This window comes from Esox lucius, chromosome 4 (assembly GCF_011004845.1).
Source record: "Esox lucius isolate fEsoLuc1 chromosome 4, fEsoLuc1.pri, whole genome shotgun sequence".
Lineage (NCBI taxonomy): Eukaryota > Metazoa > Chordata > Actinopteri > Esociformes > Esocidae > Esox > Esox lucius.
In genome coordinates, this window is record NC_047572.1 from 22,662,943 (window position 1) to 22,685,576 (window position 22,634).

The 22,634-nt window shown below is 39.7% G+C and overlaps 2 protein-coding genes across 2 annotated transcripts in view; one reads left to right on the forward strand and one right to left on the reverse strand.

The window, feature by feature from the left end:
* The first annotated feature begins 1,505 nt into the window (after nt 1-1,505).
* LOC105025840 (homeobox protein CDX-1) lies at nt 1,506-8,232 on the forward strand. Its single transcript, XM_010896835.3, has 3 exons — nt 1,506-2,038; nt 4,158-4,306; nt 6,883-8,232. Exons 1-3 carry the CDS (start codon nt 1,672-1,674, stop codon nt 7,045-7,047), a joined length of 681 nt encoding a protein of 226 aa, XP_010895137.1. The 5' UTR covers nt 1,506-1,671; the 3' UTR covers nt 7,048-8,232.
* An 11,657-nt stretch (nt 8,233-19,889) lies between these two features.
* Nucleotides 19,890-22,634, reverse strand: part of LOC105025841 — a 200,583-nt gene continuing 197,838 nt past the window's right edge. Inside the window, exons 4-6 of the mRNA XM_034291721.1 lie at nt 20,912-20,932; nt 20,593-20,688; nt 19,890-20,405 (exon numbers count right to left, since the gene is read on the reverse strand). Of these exons, the coding sequence (XP_034147612.1) occupies nt 20,149-20,405; nt 20,593-20,688; nt 20,912-20,932 (374 nt within the window). The 3' untranslated portion in view covers nt 19,890-20,148. The remainder of the gene's footprint in view (nt 20,406-20,592; nt 20,689-20,911; nt 20,933-22,634) is intronic.

Consider the following 22,634-nt stretch of genomic DNA (forward strand, 5'->3'; position numbering starts at 1 on the left):
GAAACCTGGGTGCAGTCCAGGGAAATACCAGAGCTCTTGATAATATGTATTGTTTCAGCCCCACAAGTCATTGTGTGGAGAGTCGGACATCGGAAGATCCTTGTCGGCAGTGACAGTATGAGAGAACTAAGTTGTATCTGAAACATTAAGAATCTTTTCATGACATTATGATTACTTAGCGGTAAAAGATGTGGGGGGATATGGTTCACACAGCACCAGTATTACAGCATTACAACAAATGATGAAAAAGTAGTACATTATAGGTACATAACAGAGCGAAGACAGGCCTTGTACTGTAGGCCACAGGCATTCTAGATTTTCAGACTTCAGTAAAGCACAGACAGTTGGCTTTGCTCAAGCGTATTATGTCTGGAATCTGTGTCAGTGCATTGTGCAATGGACTGGATTGCCCGTTGAGCTTAAGTGTGTGTGCTTTGGATTCCTATCTGCCTGTCTTTTCATCTGTCTGTCAGCCTTTTTCTGTCTTGTAGTTTGTCTCTCTATCTGTCTTGTTTTCACATGCAGCAGTAACGAACAAGATAAGGTAATTGTGGTTTTACAAAGTCTATTAAAGTGCTTCAAACATTCAAAATGCACTGCTTTTCTTGCTCTTACTACAAATTGCAGAGTAGGGCGTTATGGAAGCTATATTTTGACAGCATGGATTCCTTAATGGGTATTTGTAACCCTATTTGGATCAGCATCAAGCCTTTGGGATGCTGGCAAGTAAGTTTGACTAAAGGCTTTATGAGTATTACAGCATGATTACAGTATTACAGGATCTCCTCTTGTACTATCACTAGCCCAGTGAAAAGGGTAGGTTTGCACTAATGGACGTCCAGACTAATATATTGATTTAAATCTTTAATAACTGCTTTGCCTTCCAGTATTGAGTTGTAAGAAGACAAGCTGATTAAAATCACTGTAGATAATGAAACATTAGAAATATTTTAATTCATGAAAGTGTCCATCAGTTGTTCCTCTGTGTGAAGAGTAGAAAGGTCTACACAGAACTGCCTTCATTCATATATTGAAAATGATAGTCGTTTTGAGATAGAAGGCTATTTCACACCTGCACAATAGGGAACAGCAGAACAAACACTAAAAGTACTTTACACTATCATGTTGGTGTCTCACAGACCAGTCTGTAGGACAGCACATCATGTTTGGTGATCGGGCGTCCCCCTATGGTCACTGTGAAAGCTTGCAGTGTATCAGTAGGAAACTTCGACCCTACGTGTTCCAGACAGCAAAGCCTACACATTAACAGTGGACTGACTTTCGCATCAAACTGTACATTAAATAACCGTGATGTCCTCACCGCAAGGGACCAAAGTGATCAATAAATGAATTATTCGCTACACCATTTCTGAAAAAATATCAACATAATCGTGATGTGAGGGGTTGAGCTAACCTAGTCCGTCCTGGTTGTGAAACTGACGTCAGCGACATACCTTCAAACTGTCAACCTGGCTAAAAAACAATATAAAGGTGTGTACCTACTCGACAGTTATAGTTAACTGAAGGGTGAGACGTGTGGGTGTACTGTCCAACAATTTCCCGAACATTTATACATTTTCTGGGATTACCATGCGGAGAGAAGTTGATTTATTGAGATGTACGTGATTTATTGAGATGTACGTGAGTTACCTGCTAGAAAAGGACACCTGAATGTACTTAAATTCCGTGAGAACCCAAACCCATACTATGAACAGTCAGAACTTCATGCAATATGCGGATTTCACCGGGTATCATCAAATCGAGGGGATCAGTGACCCGCATTCCCAGACCACAGGTGTGTGGAACCCGGTATACGCAGCTCCGCGGGAGGAGTGGTCGCCTTATAGCCATAGCGCGGGGTTTCCCGGTACGAGCCCTGCTGCTGAACAGATACGTTTTAATTCCCCGGATCTGACATACATCCAGGCTCAAGGCCAGGGAACTCATCCGAGTTTTAATGCATCCGCCGGCGAGTACTCTCCTGACTCACAGAGAAGGAATTCATACGACTGGATCAGACGCAGTTCATCCAGCACAGGTACATATCCAAAATCCACAAATACCTAAAACATCTACGGTGACGTACCGGCATTCAGTTATGGCATAAAGCCAATATTTTAACAAAAAATATGCATTTTATTTACCTTTGATTTAGCATTTAAAATGTAAATGTATTTAATTTAAAAATCTTAACACAATCTTCCTTCTTAGGTTACTTTTCGCTATTGTCTGCCAAGTTTTGCACCTTTTGAAAATAATATGTAATATAATCAAGTTATTTACTGACCACTCATAAAAACCTGCAGGGACTTATAGTATCATAATAAAAAGGTTCCCACACCTGATCCAACATTATTCTACTGAACTCATGGTCACTGTAAAGATGACTCAGTGTAGGCTAAATATCAAACCAGTGTGTAATGACTGAATAAACTGAGGCCAATACACCCTAAAAATACATGTTATTGGAGGGTCCTTAAAGATTTCTTCACATTGACAGGGATGAGGGAACACCTCTAAATTCTCCCAAAAAAATGTTTTTAGAGTGAAGACAATGAATAGTACTTTAGTATACTATCATTCCTCTGTCATATTTCCTTTTAGCATACTTTCAGTACAAAGGAAATAATTGGGTATGGTTAGCTACATACAGTCTCATTGAACTCCTAAAGCATTTTGTGGATTTATGAACTTCATGGAGAGTAAAACACCTAGAGTCCGCTTAAGGCCATCATCCTAATCTATGAAGCAACAAGAGGAGCTTCTACTCTGTACTTTCAGGTAAATGCTCAAACCCTCAATTCCTACCTGAACTCTTCGTTCAGCCATCTCTGGGCTCTTGGCCATCCCTGCCCTTGGGGCAGCTCCAGATCCACTCCATCAAAAACTCTTCTCTGCCCTGGCACCCAATGCTGGAACCAGCTTCCCTTCAAAAAACATCTGAAAAATTATCTTTTCACAGAGTACTTAAAATAGTTCCCACCACTTGTGAATGTTGTCTTGTGTTAAATATGTATTATGTTTATTATTTGTATGGTCTCTTTTCCAGCACTGACCTTTGCCGACAACTAATTAATTGATTAGAATGCATTTACTACTAAATTGTGTGTTTGTTTCACCTAACTCTTTTATAATGAATGCAGTTACTGCATGTCACTCTGGATAAGAGCGCATACTAAATGACTAAAATGTAAATTGTTAATAGCATTTGTGTTCATCCAATATCAATGCTCCTTGACAAATGTCAGGTTTTGAGTTTTGTGTTTGTGTAAAGGACACAGGCCAAGCATTGTTGGCACAATAAAAACAGAGTTTTGTATTCAGTGAGTTTTCGGAACCATTACCCGGCATCACATCCATCGGTCAAACGCAGAGCCTTTTCACCTATCCCGCCCGTCGGTGAAAGATTCGAGTAAAAACCTAACATCCGAGGCCAAGTAGTCTGTGGCCTGTGGTTCCCCACCCTCTCTGTCCACCGTGGAGGTGACAGGCAGTGCAGATAAGACTGACATCCTGGGATGTGGTTTGGACTGGCTGGGTGTTTCAGACAGGACAGGACCAACCCTCTTCTCCCAGAGACTGGCCCGGTCTTATCTCAGTGTGTGCGTTGCCTTCCTCGCCCTACTGCGATCAATGTACTGTCACAGTGTGTCGTCAAGACTTCCGTGAATCAATACCGTCTCTCTGACTCACCCGTAGCCTGGCGATGTGTGTGTGTGCGTTTGTGTGAATTAATGGCTCCCTATGTAAACTGCTATGTAACACCTAGGCAAACATCTCCCAAACTGATAAGAACCGCCACAGAAATGCCCCACACGTTCTCCTACAAGGGGGTTATGATTAACTTGATTAATGGGCTGGATGAGGCCTCTGACGGGCGCCATCGGGAAACTCTAATATGGCACCAGACATGTCACAATCATCAATTTGAGCAGTCTGGTACCCTCTATGTTAACACTGTTTAAACTCTGTACAGTCTAAGTCATGAGATTGTACCTACTATGGCTATATCCGATTCACGTTTACCAATTCCTTCAGGACCTCTATTTTTATCTGTTGTATTGGTGCATAGCATGCTGGTTTCACCCTGATAAATAAAACATTCGTGAGGAATGTGTTGTTGGATGTTAAATTTGCATTCTTGTGTCCGGATACAGGAGGAAAGACGCGCACTAAGGATAAGTACAGGGTGGTGTACACAGACCAGCAGCGCCTGGAGCTGGAGAAAGAGTTCCAGTACAGCCGGTACATCTCTATCAGGAGGAAGACAGAACTGGCCCTGGGCCTCAGCCTCTCAGAGAGACAGGTGGGTTAGAGATACAGAGAGACAGGTGGGTTAGAGAAACAGAGAGACAGGTGGGTTAGAGACTCAGAGGGACAGGTGGTTAGAGACTCAGAGTGACAGGTGGGTTAGAGATACAGAGAGACAGGTGGGTTAGAGAAACAGAGGGACAGGTGGGTTAGAGACAGAGAGACAGGTGGGTTAGAGACTCAGAGAGACAGGTGGGTTAGAGATTCAGAGAGACAGGTGGATAAGAGACTCAGAGAGACAGGTGGGTTAGAGACACAGAGAGACAGGTGGGTTAAAGACTCAGAGAGACAGGTGAGAACAGGCCACTCTTATGTGGGTCACTTAATAATTCACTGGGTTTTTGAATCCCTTGTTTATGTAGCAGGGAATATTAAGAACAGTGACAGAAAAAACATTGATTTAAACGGTAATTTCCATTTGGAAATGATGATGCATTGTGGGGAAAATGCTTCACTTTGAAGAGGCCGAGGGTGTTCTAGTGACCTGATATGCTGTCTCTGGTGCACCTACAGCTCTACAGCATGGATCTGAATCTGACCCACTGTTCTTTTAGCACAACCCGTCCTCTCTTGTTCCCTGTGCCAATCAATCAATCAGTCAAATGTTTTTTATGAAGCCCTTTATTACATCAGCCGTTGTCACAAAGTGCTTTTACAAATAACCAGCCTGAAACCCTTAAGAGTAACCAACAACAGGGTTGATGCACAGTGGCTAGGAAAAACTCCCTAACAGGGTGGAAACTTGGGAAGAAACCTAAAGAGGAACCAGGCTCTGAGGGGTGGCTTTAAGAGTACAAACTCTAATAATTAATAAATGCATGTGGGCTGTGTCCAGAGTCGATAATAAAAACATAACCCAAGTCAGATGTATGACCAGATAAACAAGGATAGGAACAATCAAGGGGGTCAGCCGGAAATGTCAGGCCTTGTCAGCTACTTGATCTGCAACACAACCAGGAGGACTTTGGACAGGGACAGTTACGAGTCCATCTGGCATGTTAGTCCCATGGTGTGGTCTAAGGACTCATGTCCTCCTAAGTTTAAACGGAATAGGACACAAGGAAATGTAGACATCCTACTCCCTTACTCCCCCTGGCAAAATAATATAACAGTGTAAAACTTTGGGGCTGAGACAAGGGGGTACATTGTCACTGTGACCCTATCCAAGGGTAACCCCAGTAGTGGAGCTCTTGGGAGGAAGCTTTGCTTCCAGGTGTTTGTTTAGCAATTCTATGGGCAATTAGAAGGCCTGCATCTTGTTGTCTACAGTGAGGGGAATTCTTTTTTGATCCCTTGCTGATTTTGCACTAACAAATAAATTATCAATCTATAATTTTAATGGTAGGTTTATTTGAACAGTGAGAGAATAACAACAACAAAATCCAGAAAAAATTGTATAAATTGATTTGCATTTTAATGAGTGAAATTAGTATTTGATCCCTTCTCAATCAGAAAGATTTCTGGCTCCAAGGTGTCTTTTATAGAGGTAATGAGCTGAGATTAGGAGCACACTCTTAAAGGGATTGCTCCTAATCTCAGTTTGTTACCTGTATGAAAGACACCTGTCCACAGAAGCAATCCATAAATCAGATTCCAAACTCTCCACCATGGCCAAGACCAAAGAGCTGTCAAAGGATGTCAGGAACAAGATTGTAGACCTACACAAGGCTGGAATGGGCTACAAGACCATCACCAAACAGCTTGGTGAGAAGGTGACAACAGTTGGTGCGATTATTCGCAAATGGAAGAAACACAGAAGAACTGTCAATGTCCCTCGTTCTGGGGCTCCATGCAAGATCTCACCTCGTGGAGTTGCAATGATCATAAGAAAGGAATCAGCTAAGAACTACACAAGAGGATCTTGTCAATAATCTCAAGGCATCTGGGACCAAAGTCACCAAGACAACAATTGGTAACACACTACGCCGCGAAGGACTGAAATCCTGCTGCGCCTGCAAGGTCCCCCTGCTCAAGAAAGCACATGTGCAGGCCCGTCTGAAGTTTGCCAGTGAACATCTGAATGATTCAGAGGACAGCTGGGTGAAAGTGTTGTAAACATTTGCTTTATATTTCAATCTGGTTACTGCAGAAATGCACAACAGTTGCCATCAATCTGTTCTGAATGTGTTTTTAACAATTTTGAGAACAGTGCATTTGAGAAATAATGTGCTGAGAATATATTATTTTGTAGATGGTGGAGTATGAATGAGAAAAGATTTCATGGATTTGGGAAAATGTGTAAATTGAATGCATTTTGTCTGAAGGCAATGAGAAATGATTCACAGTTTGGTTCACATACACTTCCGTTTTGCTGACTGCGTGAAGAGTTTGAACAATGTGACTTCAGTATTGACCGATGCTTGTTAGCAATTGGGTAAAACTGTAATGAGGAAATATGAACTTTGTTTACAAATAATGAATTTTTTGGTTTTGTGTTATGTTTCATCACACAGTGCTTGGTACTGTATTCGTGTACTGTTACATGAAGCACAGAATTGTACATGCCACCAAATTGTTAAACCTTTACAGTGTAGGTCAATCATAATTTATCATTTTCAATTATCATCACAGGTGAAGATCTGGTTCCAGAACAGACGTGCCAAGGAAAGGAAGCTAACTAAGAAGAAGCTGCAGGTCTCCATAACAACACCCACCCTGACCCCGCCCACCTTGGCTGACCCCGGCAACTGCACCACGGCAACCAACAGCAGTGGCTTGCTGTCGGAGACATCTTGAATGACTTTCAAAGAGGAATACTGAGGAATCCCTGAACCATGGACATACTGAACAGCAACGGAATAACCATAAAGCCTGTATTCCCGTGACAATCACTACAGAAGAAGCAGTTGATGTCAATGACTTGATAATGAAAATTCTACTACTGTACATGTTTCTTTCACTGAACCCTTCTAAGGCTACTGTTTGTGTTTTGATATCGGCCTGCACATTACTCGCATAATGCAAGTATGTATAAATATACAAGTGCCTTATTTGATAACTGCTTGACTTGATATTTTCTTAATCCAAATAGTTAGTAACAGAAAACTGGTCATGTTTTGATCTGAAATGTTTTCTTGTTGTTGATATTCTCTATTTATTTTGAAAAGTTTGATTGGTTTTGAGGTACTGTGAAAGGAAATTCAGTTAAAAAATATTGAGAAGCTCAGCAAGGGTATGTATGATCATATCCTGGTCAGAGATCTGCAGTGAACGTCTGGTACAAAATCCCAAGAATCATTGAAAACAAACAAGTGTATTCCACCAGTGGTAAAGATTTAGGCTAAAAAAATATGTATTTACATATTCTATCAGCACTCCTTTTGTTTGGGCAGTGAAAGTCAGTCAAGGGTTTTATTGCTTGTATGTACATGTTTGTCAATAGTGTTAACACGCAGGGTGTGGAGGGCAAAGTTCCAATTCCTGAGCAGCTTGAAGGGGAAGCTTGTAATGTCACCCAGAGATTTACCTTTGTACATTGTAAAAAATAGAAAAAAAGTATATATACACCGACGGGTGACAAATTAAAGGAAAAAATAACATAAGGAGTCTCAGTGAGGTGCTGGGCCACGAGCCGCCAGAACAGCTTCTAGGGGCTGTCGACTTGATATAGACTCTATGAGTCTCTGGAACTCTACTGGAGGGAGGGAACATCATTCTTCCAAAACAAATCCCCTTATTTGGTGTTTTGATGATGGTGGTGAAGAGCGAGGTCTAACAAGTTGGTCCAAAATATCCTATAGGTGTTCAGTTGGGTTGACATGTGGTGACTGTGAAGACCATAACATATGATTCACATCATTTTCATACTCATGATCCCTTTGTCATCCTGAAAGTGACCCAATAATGTACTCTCTGTAACACTTTACAATAAGGATACAGTAATAATCATTATTAAATGCATTAATTGACATGGATCCATGACTTATTAATGCATCTATAAAGCCTTGATTATGTGCGCATGTGTTTTTAAATATATTAACTAATTATTATTAACTGTTGGAACACATATCAATAAACATTAAAACATAAAAGTGTAAACTAATAGTTAATTAATGCATCTACAAATAATGAACTGTGTGGTTGTGTCAATAAACATGTTACTAAATGAATAGGTAACTAATAAAGGACATGTTAAAAAACATCAATCAATACATTAATATATTGCAATCCAAATCTTAATTGATGCAAATTATCATTGGTGGGCATGTGTTAATAAACATTAATATATCTAGCTAACTGTTGAATGGCCCAATAACAAACATAAATGCATACATTAATTTAAATGATTTCATGATGACATAATGCAACTACAGATTCATGATTTGGTGTCTTTCATCATAGCAAAAACAATTAAACGTTTATTATTGAACATAATCAGTTCAAATGAAGTAATTTCTTAGAAGGCAACATATATAATAACCCTAATTCCTTTAACAAACAACACCTTTCCCCCAACTACTGTCATTTGTTGCTGAATACTGTCCAGTCACAGAAGCTTACTTAGTGACCTGTTGCTTACTTACTTGCTTTTTCTTGTGTCCATCATGAACAATAATAGCTGTTGTCAATCCTGTGTATTATTTCTTGTTGATATGTCATGATGTTCAAGAACTCATGTGTTACACTCCAAATGTATTGCATAATTATCACATGTATAATTCTGCTGTTTCAAGAATCTGTTATATATATACTTTAAACATGCTTGAATGTTCTCTCAAAAAACAGCATTTCATTAACTCCAAAGTAATATTACCCAAATGTCTGATGCTTTTTATAGTCTTTTGTGCAAAAATGCAGATCTCATTTATTCATGCTAATGACTGTAAAGCAGTATTTTCTAGTTTATTAATGCTTTTAGATGATTATGAACTGTTACATACTGATAATGAATAAATAGTTAAGTTAATGTGTTATTTTTATTGTAATGTCACGACTATTCATTTGTTTATTAATTGCTGATTAGAACTTGCAAATGGTTATAAACTATTAAGTTCTGATAAAGAAGTATTAGTTAAGTAGCTTTGTGATCCTTGTAAACTGTAAAGTCATAACTACGTTTTCATAACTTAAAAGAACTTGCAGACAATAATAATTTGTTTGATTATAATTAAAGATTAATAAAATGTCAGATCTTTACATGTTTATTGACACAACCACACACAGCTCATTAGTTGTAGATGCATTAATTAACTATTAGTTTACACTATGTCTTAATATATTAGTTAATTAATGTCTATTGATATGTGTTCCAACATCTATAGGCATTATAGATGCATTAATAGGTCATGAATCCATGTCAATTAATGCATTTAATAATGATTATTACTGTATCCTTATTGTATAAGTGTTACCGTACTCTCTTTCAGAGACACTGAGATCCTTTCCTGTCTCCATCTTGATCAAAACTTGAGGTCAACTGGGCCTGCTCAGCATTTCATATATTCCCACAATTGCTGATGCTCAAGTTACTCAACTAGTCTAAAGATGGACAGTTTAATTGCTTCTTTAATCAGTAGAACAGTTTTCTGCTGTGCTAATATAATTGCAAAATGGTTTTGTAATGATCACATAGCCTTTTGAAATGATGCATTTGAATTAGCAAACATAATGTGCCATGGGAACACTGGAGTCATTTTTGCACATAATGGGCCTCTGTAGGCCCATGCAGATATTGCATAGAAAATGAGCCGTTGCTAAGTGACCCCAATCTTTTAATGGTAATGTGCATGCATGGGTGTATGTTATTTATTTTACAGACCGTGTTAATGTGTTTTGAATAATCACACAATTGACACCAGAAAAAGGTGGGAAAAAATTTCTTTACACCCTCAGACAACAGTTCTCAAGAGACAAACAAGTTTCAGCTGTTTAGTCTCTCTATAAATGATTAGTTTGCGATTTTAAAGCCATAGGTAGAAGGTTCATGACTGCACAATCAAACTTATAAAGGGTTTAGATAGGATCAAAGTCTTATAAAAGTCTTATCTAAGCTGTTTGTATCCCATGACCACATGATGATGGGCACTAGGCCAACTGCATTACTGTTAAGTATGGGAAGTGGATACTAGTAATGAAAAATCAGATGACAGGATGTAGTTTTTCACATTGATATGTACAATCTCCTCTTTTTATATAAATTCTTCTTCCTGCTCATTGTTTAATTACAAGAAGTTGATTAAAGCACCATACTTGAGCATCTGTGACATCTGATCAGTAAAAGATCCGTAACCAGGAGAGAGTGAACCTGGGGTTATATAAAGGTCAGCTAGGATCGGTCATAAAGATTGTCTTTATTACTTCTCAGATGGAGTGAACTGTAGGCGTATCCCTGGGCATTTAGGCTTTGACCTCTGACCTCTGTAGTGTCAGAGAAAAGTTTTTTATCAATCACACTGTGGCGTCACTGGTCTAGTATAGTGTTTGTGTGTGTGTGTGTGTGTGCGTGCATGTATGTATACTTAAAAAAAATAAAAATGTCATGGTAGTTTACTAACCTTATGTGGAAAGATGCTTTAATAGTATGAAGACCATAAAACACTCTTCTGCCAATTACAAATTATTTCACAATATCAGGACTGTAATATTGTGAAATAATAACTCGCAACGACTTCCTTATGTATTCACATGTAAGTTCCTTATTTCTTCACATGCCTTTTCTCAACAAATGATCTTATTATATGCAGGACATATTAGGTGTGGGATGCAAACCAGCTTATGTTAACATTTGTCAATGTAACTAGTGTGTCAATACCTCAAAAGACAAGTCACAGTATCTTGAAGTCAGCTACTAAGTTTGTCCATTACTGTGGCTCAGGGTGTTATCGGCTGGAAATCATGTGTCAAACAGGAAAAGCATCAGCATTTTAATGACCTCAAAACCAGAGATGTGGAAATGTCTTTCAGAATAACTTATTTTTGATGGTGTGACAAGATATAAGCGTATAACATTCTTGGTTAGCTTAAAAATAAATTGCATTTGAAAAAAAAGACTGTATATGTGTATACACACCAATTTGATATTTGTCTGTGAGGTGAAGCATCCTGGCGTCGACAAAATTAAAAAATCTGTTCATATTTCTTCAAGATGAATTACTTAATGGAGATGGCCGCCCAGGATTAAGGTAGTGACTCAGAGTGGGACTGAAAACATGTATTCATTTAATCAGAGACTTTGGTACTATTCATACAAGTATGTGGTAAAAGTTCATAATTCTTAGTACAAAAACATAACAGATCACAACTCTAAGTACATTTGACATTGAATGAGTACAAAACAAACATCTAGAAGGCTTGTTTTACATTGAAATACATTATGTTCATACAAGGTACATGCATAACTTTTGATACGATTTTCTTCTCTATTTTTAAAATGCCTTTTACTATCACTCATTCAATTGCTCATTACTGTATGTATTTTACATTGTTTTTCCTACTACGTTCAGATTGAAAATTACAGAATCATCACCCTAAGGGCTCGGGTTTGTATGTGCCCTCTGTGGGATTCAAACCCATAACCTTGGTGTTAGTGGTGTGAGCCCCACAAGACCACTGCACTGCCTACGTCTATAGAATACTGTCATAAACAGGACATGATCGCCATCCACAGTAGTACCACAACTGGTAAGCATACAACTATATAACCCATGGGAACACTGGCAATGTCTTTCCACACGGAGCTGGATGGACAGCAAGGCAGGGGAATAAATCAAAGAGCACCTAGACAGAGTCAAAACTACAAGGGGAACTGCTGTGAACCATAAGTACATATTTGTTGATAATGCAGGCTTCTACTGGGCCAAAGCAGTGTGGGCGCAATATCATTGGCCAATGAGCAACTGCCCACGTGCCTGGAAAATGTGGGGAACCATATTCATGTTTGTAGCCATATCTGAAGATGGGGTGATAGGACGTAAGCCACTTCTTGGGTCTTACAAAAATGGGGCTGCACACCTCATTGAGTTAATCAATGAAATGGTGTGTGATGATGTTAGGTTTCACCATTCAGAGGTGATTCAGTGGTTGCCATCATCTCCGACCGGCAATTAGTTCTGCTGTGGTGGAGCGCCGGAGAGGGAGAGGGTGCGCAACGCCACGCAGAGCATCCTTGGGTTTGAAATGCCATGTTTAGGTTAGAAATGCCAAAATATTTTTCCTTCAGTGCATGGCAAAATAAAGATATTCATTGTTACATGGACAAGATATCATGACCAAATGCAGATGACAGAACTGATGAAAATGTGTGTTGTGTGTCCAAAACAGTGACGTTTCTTTTATTTCTTTCTGAAAAAAATATGTTGGGAAAAAAATTACCTGATTGTAGAAGATGTCATCATTGATCCCACTTTTGATTATGGAATAGAAATGATGGAAATGATTAAGTCTTCTCTTGCAAACCCTTTTCACACCCTTTGTCAAAACAGTTACCCCAGATCTCATTGAAAGACCCCAAACTCTATTCAATGAACTGTATTGAACAAAAGGAAAACATCTATTCATAGCTGATAGAAAGTACTTGGATAATAATGCATCTCCAATGCACCTGTGTGAAACTCCTTTGCACATCTCCTCAATCAGCAGCCAGTCCTCATCCATCTATAAAAGATGCCACCTCTGTATTGCTATTTCCAAGGATGGATCAAAGAGGCCAAAGGCATGTGATAATAACAATCATCCTCTGTGTATTCTGGTTCGAACAAGTAAGGTTCTATTCCCCGGAAAAAGTCTTCTTGCTGGTCGTATTCAGAGTCAGACATGACTATAATTTCACATTTCACATAACATTTACTACACTTGCTGCATAAGAAATGTGATACATGTACAACTGTGATTGAAGCATGTTCTTTGTGTCTGTTGCAGTTTCACACTTTAGAATAAACTTACAAACGAAATTATCTTTCTCAAAGAATTATTTTAAGGAGTGTTTAGCTAACTAGATAGCCGAATACAAGCTACTGAACATTTAGTGAGTCCAGTATAGTTGCAGTTCCATTGGATGTGCTAACCGCATACAGGTGCCGGTCCTGAAATTAGAATATCATCAGAAAGTTTATTTATTTCAGTAATTCCATTCAAAAAGTATAACTTGTATATTACATTCATTCATTACACACAGACTGATATATTTCAAATGTTTCTATTAATATTTATTTTAATTGTGATGATTATAACTGACAACTAATGAAAATCCCAAATTCAGTATCTCAGAAAATTTGAATATTATTTAAGACCAATACAAAAAAAATATTTTTAGAAATGTTGGCCAACTGAAAAGTATGAACATGAAAAGTATAGATTTTCTATATGGTTAAGGTCAGGCGAGTTTGCTGACCAATTAAGAACAGGGATACCATGGTCCTTAAACCAGGTACTGGTAGCTTTGGCACTGTGTGCAGGTGCCAAGTCCTGTCGGAAAATGAAATCTGCATCTCCATAAAGTTGGTCAGCAGCAGGAAGCATGAAGTGCTCTAAAACTTCCTGGTAGACGGCTGCGTTGACCTTGAACCTCAGAAAACACAGTGGACCAACACCAGCAGATGACATGGCACCCCAAACCATCATTGACTGTGGAAACTTTAAACTGGACTTCAAGCAACGTGGATTCTGTGCCTCTCCTCTCTTCCTCCAGACTCTGAGACCTTGATCTCCAAAGGAAATGCAAAATGTACTTTCATCAGAGAACATAACTCTCCAGGGTGCGGTTATCCCTATTGCTTGTACACTTTTTTCTACCACATTTTTTCCTTCCCTTCGCCTCTCTATTAATGTGCTTGGACACAGCTCTGTGAACAGCCAGCCTCTTTAGCAATGACCTTTTGTGTCTTGCCCTCCTTGTGCAAGGTGTCAATGGTCGTCTTTTGGACAGCTGTCAAGTCAGCAGTCTTCCCCATGATAGTCTAGTTCTGTAGGTTACATAGAGAGACCATTTAAAGGCCTTTGCAGGTGTTTTGGGTTAATTAGCTGATTAGAGTGTGGCACCAGGTGTCTTCAATATTGAACCTTTTCACAATATTCAAATTCTGAGATACTGAATTTGGGGTTTTCATTAGTTGTCAGTTATAATCATCAGAATTAAAAGAAATAAACACTAGAAATATATCAGTCTGTGTGGAGTGAATGTATACATTATTCAAGTTTCACTTTTTGAATGGAACTACCGAAATAAATCAACTTTTTGATGTAATTCTAATTATATGACTAGCACCTGTATATATTGTATTTTCAATCATATCTACATGTAATCATTGTAATGAATGGCATCATCTGTTTTCATCTGCACCACTGCACTGATGCAGCCAACTTCAATGGCATAGCTAACGTTAGTCAAGATAGCTAAACCTTTTTTGTCAAAGCGTTAGCTAAGTTAAATCAATTTAATACAGGAAAAAGTCACACCAATACAACCTTCTCCACCGCAACCAAGGCTGTCAACAATGGGTCATTTAAAAAGTAGGAATGGTTTACCTGACATTAGGAAAACATTTATATTATTACCGGTACATTTGTCACATAGAACCAACCAACAGAACCTTAATTTAGGTTAATTAGCACAAACCTCACTTTTAAAATTTCACCTCCAAAACAATTGCATTATTGACCCACCCTGATGGATTGTACAGATAGCTGTCTGAACTGCTGTACACTTTCATTTTGGTAGCAGTGTAAGGGGATGGATTCTCCACAAGGTATATGTACACATCCCCAAATTACTACTCCGACAGGGATGTCGTTGTTTTTAAACATGTAAATAACGCAGCAGGGGCTATATAGGTCATAAGTGCCTAAGACTTGCAGTTTGTTTGCATACCTTTGTTTTTTATGTTTTGTGAGGTGATCTAAACACTCATGGGCTGTAAAAGTAGAAAAGTTGACCAGCATGTGCATGTGGCCCCATAGAATTCCTAGTGTTTCAACAAAGTTTTGCCCGCCAGGCTGTCAGAGCAACCACGTGACAGAAAACTATGAAAATCAACGACGAAATAGGTAACTTGCTTCAGAAACTCCTTCCTAGTTGCCATAGGTCTCTTGGTGGCCTTCTTGACAAGTGCACTTCTCATCTATGTCCCACCCCGATTGGTGCTTTTGAATAACCTCATTCCAGATTTGTTTTGAATGTTTTTTCACAATGTAGTTTTTGTTAGATATTGTACTAGCCTACTCTGAGATCTCCCAGAGACAGGGGAATTTAATCTGTAATTGTAACGATGTCGCGTGGTGTCGTGTTGGCAAGGAACCAGGCGCAGGCATATATTGCATTCGTGGGTTTAATAACCATACAAAACAAACCGAACACGAATTTGGGTCAGACAGTACAAACAAGCAACACTCACCGATAAACGAACAGACAATAACAGCAACAATGATCCACAATGTGGGGAGCAGAGGGGAAACATTTAAACACATACAAACGATACAAATTGGGACCTGGTGTGAAAGATTGGAGACATGTGACAGTCCGGGATGAGTTCGTGTGATATGGGAATATATGGCACGGTGGCGCTGCTGCTCTCCGCACCATGACAGTACCCCCCCCCCCCAAAGGCCTGGCCAGCGGACGTGCCAAGACGAAACCCAGCCCAAGGGAGGGGGGGCGGGGCAGCGCAGAACCCCCATCGGCACACACCTGCCGAGGGGGCGGAACAGCCGAGACTAACCAGAGGGACAGGAGGTCAGGGGCAGGAGGTCAGGGGCCAGGAGAGCCGACGGAGGGTCGGCAGCCGGCAGGGTCAGGGGCCGGGAGAGCTGACGGAGGGTCGGCAGAGGGTGCCGGGTTGGCCGGGACAGGAGAGGGCGCCGGTGCGGCCGGGGCAGGAGAGGGCGCCGGTCGTTGGCCAGAACCGGTACGGTCTGGCGGCAAGAACCAGTACGGCGGGTCCTTGAAGCCCCACCAGTCCTCGCTCCGCCCAAAGACCAGGAAGGCCTCCGGACGTAGAGGGGGTGTCCACGCCAAGCTGGCCGGGACTCTTTTTCAGGCGGCGAGAACCAGCACGGCGGGTCCTTGAAGCCCGACCAGTCCTCACTCCGCCCAACCACTGGGAAGGCCTCCGGACGCAGAGGGGGTGCTGTCACAACCTTCCTCGGGCACCCCCATAGCCCCCCCCTAAAAATGTATTGGGGAGGCCTCGGTCCTGGAGGGACTGCCTGCTGGTTCAGGTTTTGGTGGATCATTCTGTAATGATGTCGTGTGGTGTCGTGTTGGCAAGGAACCAGGCACAGGCATGTATCGCATTCGTGGGTTTAATAACCATACAAAACAAACCGAACACGAACGGAAAACTCTACAAACGACTGAATGAAATAAAAGTGCGCGACAATGCGTCTTAACAGGTAATTTTCAGACAGTACAAAGAAGCACCATTCACTGATAAATGAACAGACAATAACAGCAACAATGATCCACAATGTGGGGAGCAGAGGGGAGACCTGTGACAGTCCGGGATGTGTTCGTGTGATATCGGAACTTGAGAATATATGGTACGGTGGCGCTGTTGCTCACCGCACCATGACAGTAATCATGTGAAACATCTTAATTGCACACATGTGGACTCTATTCAATTACTTATGTGACTGTTTGAAAACTTATCCAATCAATTATTTTCACTTTTTTATTTTTTAATTATTTAGAATGGTTTGGAGATTATTTTTCACTTTAACATTATTAAAGTTTTTGTGTTGGTGAGTGACAATGGCCCTCATTTATCAAAAGTGCATACACCAAATTTCCAGCGTACACCTGGCGTACACCCTAAACCACGGTGACTTTGAGATTTATCAATATGGATGTTGGCGTACGGCACTCTCAAATCCTACGCCAGCTCAGGAGGTGGTGTACGCACGTTTTGAGTTAGTGCGGAAATGCGCAGAAAAGAAAATCCTAACGCACTGACAAACTAAAAGATATGATATATTATGACCCACTATAAAACAAACAACATAATAATTACAAACTTCAGTGTTTATTTTTGTGCAACATGGACTTCAATGTTACATTTTTTTTGTGACTTTACCAAAGCATTTGATTTATATGTATTCTTTCAGATGCGAGCCTGTGCACTTTACATGACGTTTCAGGGTTAGGCCCGGCAGTTGCGCACGGACTGGGTTCAGTAATAAAAGGCTTTTAATGACCAAAATATAATTCAGACTGACAAAATAACAAAAATTACGTTCTTCTTCTTTTAAATAATAATAATATAAATAATAATTACGACATTCTTCTTCTTCGTATAACAATAAACGTCATTAATAATAAATATCAAAATAATAAGACGAATATTACAAATTGTCATGCAATTATTAATGTGAATGTATGGTACTCCACATCACATCATCTTTTATTCCGCTTTTTAAACTGCCAAATGAAACACTTCTGTTTATTTCTACCTCCCTGGTGATCGTCTCAATCTCCACGTCAGAAAAGTTCCTTTTTTTGCCGTCTTCCGTGTGTCCATGGCGTAAAATGAGGGCGTGGGGGAAGCGGAGACTTGAATATATAGGGGCGTGCTATTCTAATGACGATCGTTTTCAGCCGCGGCATTTATCAAGGGCAGGTATTGCGTACACCTGGATTCTAAAGGTAAGCACAGCTTCATAAATCAGGCGGTGAGAGGAGTGTAAGCAAAATCTTACACCAACATATACGCCCGTTTCTACGTAAGAATGATAAATGAGGGCCAATGTGTTGAAACTCAGTAAAACATTGAAAAGTCTAAGGAGGCTGTACACCTTTAATAACCACTATAGATGATGATCAGACTGTATATTGGGAGCCTTTCAACTGCAGGTATGCAAGCAATTCAGAAGTCCACAAACACAGTTAGTCACTTTATGAGCCAACAATTTTTTTACCAAACTTGAGTAATCTTATAAAGAATGTTACATGTGATAAAGCATATACTTTAAATATGGCCTCTGTGGGCAAACAGACAAGTTCCTCTGAAGTTGGTTAACCAGGTTGGGACAGATGGTTCTTCAAGAAGTGCATGCGCAATTTTCATGGCCAACCACAAAGGTTACTGTTCCCTTTTCACAATCTCTTCAGTTTTCTCTGTTAAAATACTTTTTAACTGTAAAGACCTACAGCAAACACCCAGACAAATGTGGGCATTCATTATGGTACAGATTTACAGTAGTACTGCATTCTTTCTTCACCAAAGAACCAATAAAATATTCTATTCTAAAATATTCAGTAACAAATATCATCAGATATCTTCATGTCACTCTTTTTTTCATACTTTTCAAACACAGAAATGCTGAATAATATAAAAAGCAACCAAAGGAAACTTTGGCGTAGAAATATCCCAAAAACTAAACAAAGAGTGGAAATACTCTGAACTTCACATTTAGTTCATTCGATAGTTGGACTAAGTTTGATAGTTGTTATGTGGCAAAGGACACCATCATTCGAGTTGGCAGGACACATGGTGATACTGGCGCCCCTCTGACCTGGCACCATAACAGTGGCCCTCTGCCCAATGATGTTCCCCCCGAGTCTACTCACTTTACAGAGGTCGAAGCTGACTTTATCCACATAAATGAATTTGTAATGAGCCCTTTTAGCTTCAAGCGCCATTATTCATATGAACAAGAACAAGAAAAGGAACCAGGCAAGTTCTGCCGGCCCGCGATTAGAAGGGATAAATGTTGATAATACGCCTGGCTGGATTCGATCTACAGTTTCCTATGTGGCAGACTGTGTTAACCACTACGCTATTTAAACAGCATGTGTTGTTGCACATGACACATGTGTAGAGATGTGGTGTATGTTTACTTCTGCATTGTAAAACCAATTAGTCCAAACTCCACACATTTTGCGACTAGTTCCTTACATTAGCTAACATCCAAACCAACAACTAGTTTAAAAGGGTCTCTGCACTACATTCATTGCGTTAAATTACAAAGAGTTTACTGTAAATGGCTAGCTAATAGGTACATGGTAATGCAAATAATGGCTCCAATCACTCCATGGCTGGCTCGTTCCTTTAGAAAAAAAAGACATTTGAATAGCCAACCACTACGCTATGGCTGAATCGCAAATTGCATTGTACATACTACGTACTACAAGTACGTACTTCGTTGATGGTGAAAAAAAATGGCTGTGTCCACATGTACAGCATAACAGATAGAGAACCGTCCAAAGTATTTGCTGCCAAAGTGCCGGTAGAAAATATTGACTAAAGGGGATGAGTATTTAAGCAATCAATTGTTTTCTGCTTGTATCTGTAATCCAATCAGAAAAAAATATTTTATCTTTCACTTTGACATTATGGATTCTTTGGTTGAGCACTTGACATGCTGCAAATAAACACATTGGTCAAAGCACAGTCCGCAAAATCATTGGATTGGTGAAGGCATGGGGTACATTGAGTTTTCATATACTGCATCATTTCCTACTAAACAAAAAGATTTTTAAAAAATTTAAAGTTTTTTTTTAAATATTATTGTATAATAACAATTCCTGTTAAGTTAGAATTTCCTGCTATGGTGCTTAGAAACTAATTCTAAAAGACACCTGTAACATCTCTAAAAATATAATTAAAAAGCCTTGAGAAGTTTGTCTTAAAGGAAAACCATGAAGCCTATTGTGTTTCAGAGACTCAGTGTTTAGCTGATGTATTTATTGTTTTGTAGCTCAAGGTATTTATTTGAGAACACAGTGGCAGGTCAATGTGTCTCACTGGCAGGTCAATATGTCTCACTGGCATGACAATCCACCTCTGGAGATGCACTTAGTGAACAACTTCACACACCAATAGAAAGGAGAGATTTTTGCAATGTAAATTATAATTTAAACTCAAATCCCCTCCCATTCTCTAATATTGTATCTAGACAGTCCTTTGGTTACTGGCCTTTCTGCACACTGGCGTACACACAGTTCTCCTCAGGTTTGTCTGCTTTCCTCCTGGGACCCTCTAAAATTGTAATCTGTCCATACTCCACCTCCATTGGTGGTTTGGGTTCTCTCGAACCTTTCACCTGTCCGTACTCCACTTCCCCCCGTGTCTTCCTCTCCTTCGGTTCCATCTCTCTCTTCAGTATCCTGATATCAGCATATTCCACATCCTGGCTGTGACCAGTGACTGTAGAGAGAGCGAGATCTGGGGAGAGAGGGATAGAGAGAAAGACAGAGACCGAAAAAGAGGCAGAAAAATTGAGAGAGAGAAAAAGAGTGTGAGGGTGACAGAGGAGGAGACAGATAGAGATGATATCTACGTCATTTACTGGCATGACTGAGGTAGCAAATTCTAGAGAGACTTAAAAATCTGCAGCCAAATGTTGTCTAACCTGGCGTCTTTAAAGGTTTCTTTTTCTTCTGGACACAGTAAAATGTAAATACAATTACCAGGACAAGCATCAGGCCTGCCAGAGAACCCGCTATTACTGGGAAACAGAGACAGAACATGTAGTGTAAAAACAGCCAAACTGCTACTGAATCACTGGCCACGTCAACTTAATAATGCTAATGACAACAGACATCAGAAACAGCATCACTTACTAACATTCCACATGTTCTCAGGGTTTGGTGTATGAGTGCTGTTATTCAGACACTGGGTGTGACTGCTGGGTCGGGTGGTGTTTAAGGAGTCAAACCCAGGGCCCTTACCAGTGACATTTCTACTGGTGGGGGATGCTGTCACAGTAGTGGGGCTCACTGTTGTAGGGTCAAGACACAGAGTACTGACAGTGTCATTTACCCACTCCAATATCCTCGTCCCATTTATTAAGGTGCAGTTAGCCAATCTAAGTCCTGTGGGGGTTCAAACAAAGAGAAATAACATATGTATCTCATTATTATGATTAAACAATCATATTATTTCTTGTGTCTGTTTAATTCAGTAAATGTAACCACATCTTACCTGGACAATGTGATATCTTTATGCTGTGATTAGCGTTGCTGACGTGGTTCCTGACATAACAGGTGAGGATTCCAGACCAGCCTTTCTTCAGAGTTATGGTGTTTGTCTCATTACCAACAGTCCTCTCAGTGTCTAGCAGTGGGTCTCCAATCAGAGTCCAGTTAAACTGGACAAAATCCCCCTTAGAGGAGCAGGACACCCTCATCTCTCCATCGGTCAGACACTTAGTGGTCAGATCAGGAGTGGACACTGGGGCTGTGGAGGAATTAAATGAGCTGTGCTAACAGAGGATCCTTACAGCCATTACAGAATGCTATTGTACATTGAGGGAACAAATGATTTGATCCCCTTCTGATTTTGTAAATTTTCCCACTGACAAAGAAATTATCAGTCTATAATTTTAATGGTAGGTTTATTTGAACGTTGAGAGACAGAATAACAGTAAAAAACACGTATTTAAACAAAAAATGTATACATTGATTAGCATTTTTAGAGTGCGCTCCTAATCTCAACTCGTTACCTGTATAAAAGGCACTTGGCAGCCAGTTATTTTTTGGATTGAGAGGGGATCAAATACTTATTTCACTAATTAAATTGCAAATCAATTTGTAACATTTTTGACATGGATATTTTTGTTGTTATTCTGTCTCTCACTGTTTAAATAAACCTACCATTAAAATTATTAATTTTAATAGCCTGATCATTTGTTTTTCAGTGGGCAAATGTACAAAATCAGCAGGGGATCAAATAATTGTTTCTCTCACTGTATGTTAAAATGCAGTTTAATAATGGTTTAGAAATGGTCTTTTCTTAGGTGGTAGATGCATAATCAGGCCAGGGCTGTACAGCCCAGTGCAGCTCAGTTTAGTGTAGTTATGAGGAATAATGTAGCTGTATGGCTTGTGATTTAACCATTGTTCAAATACTTGTTTTATAAGTAATTACACCAGGTTTGTCTAGAGAATATCCTGCTTTAGATTTTTTGTAACACATACTGTTCTTGGTGTCTTTCAGTAATGTCTTACCTTCAATGAAGAGGTGTAGTTGTCCAAAGTATTGTCTATTTCCATTTTTAAATGTTTCCAATGTATACAGGTCTGAATCATTCCTCTCTGTAGTAGCTATTAAAAATGTCCCATTGCCTTCAAAGAACGTTGATCTGTGCTTGATGTATTCTCTGACTACTACTGTGTTGTTTCTCATTTTGACTACTTCTACAGGGTTTCCATAAGGGTTTTTTATTATTATAAATGTATCATATTCCATTGCATTAGTGGGTATCTGGAAGTAGAAACTTCCTCCTAGAGCTCCGTAACACAGGGTTCTGTTCTGTGTTTCATCACAGGAGGTCGGCATGCCTGAAAAACAAGATGGAAAATAGACCATGTATAATATTTCTAATTGTTATTATTTTTATTGTATTTACCATTGTATAATCCTCTTTCTAGTGATGTATACATTTACGGAAGA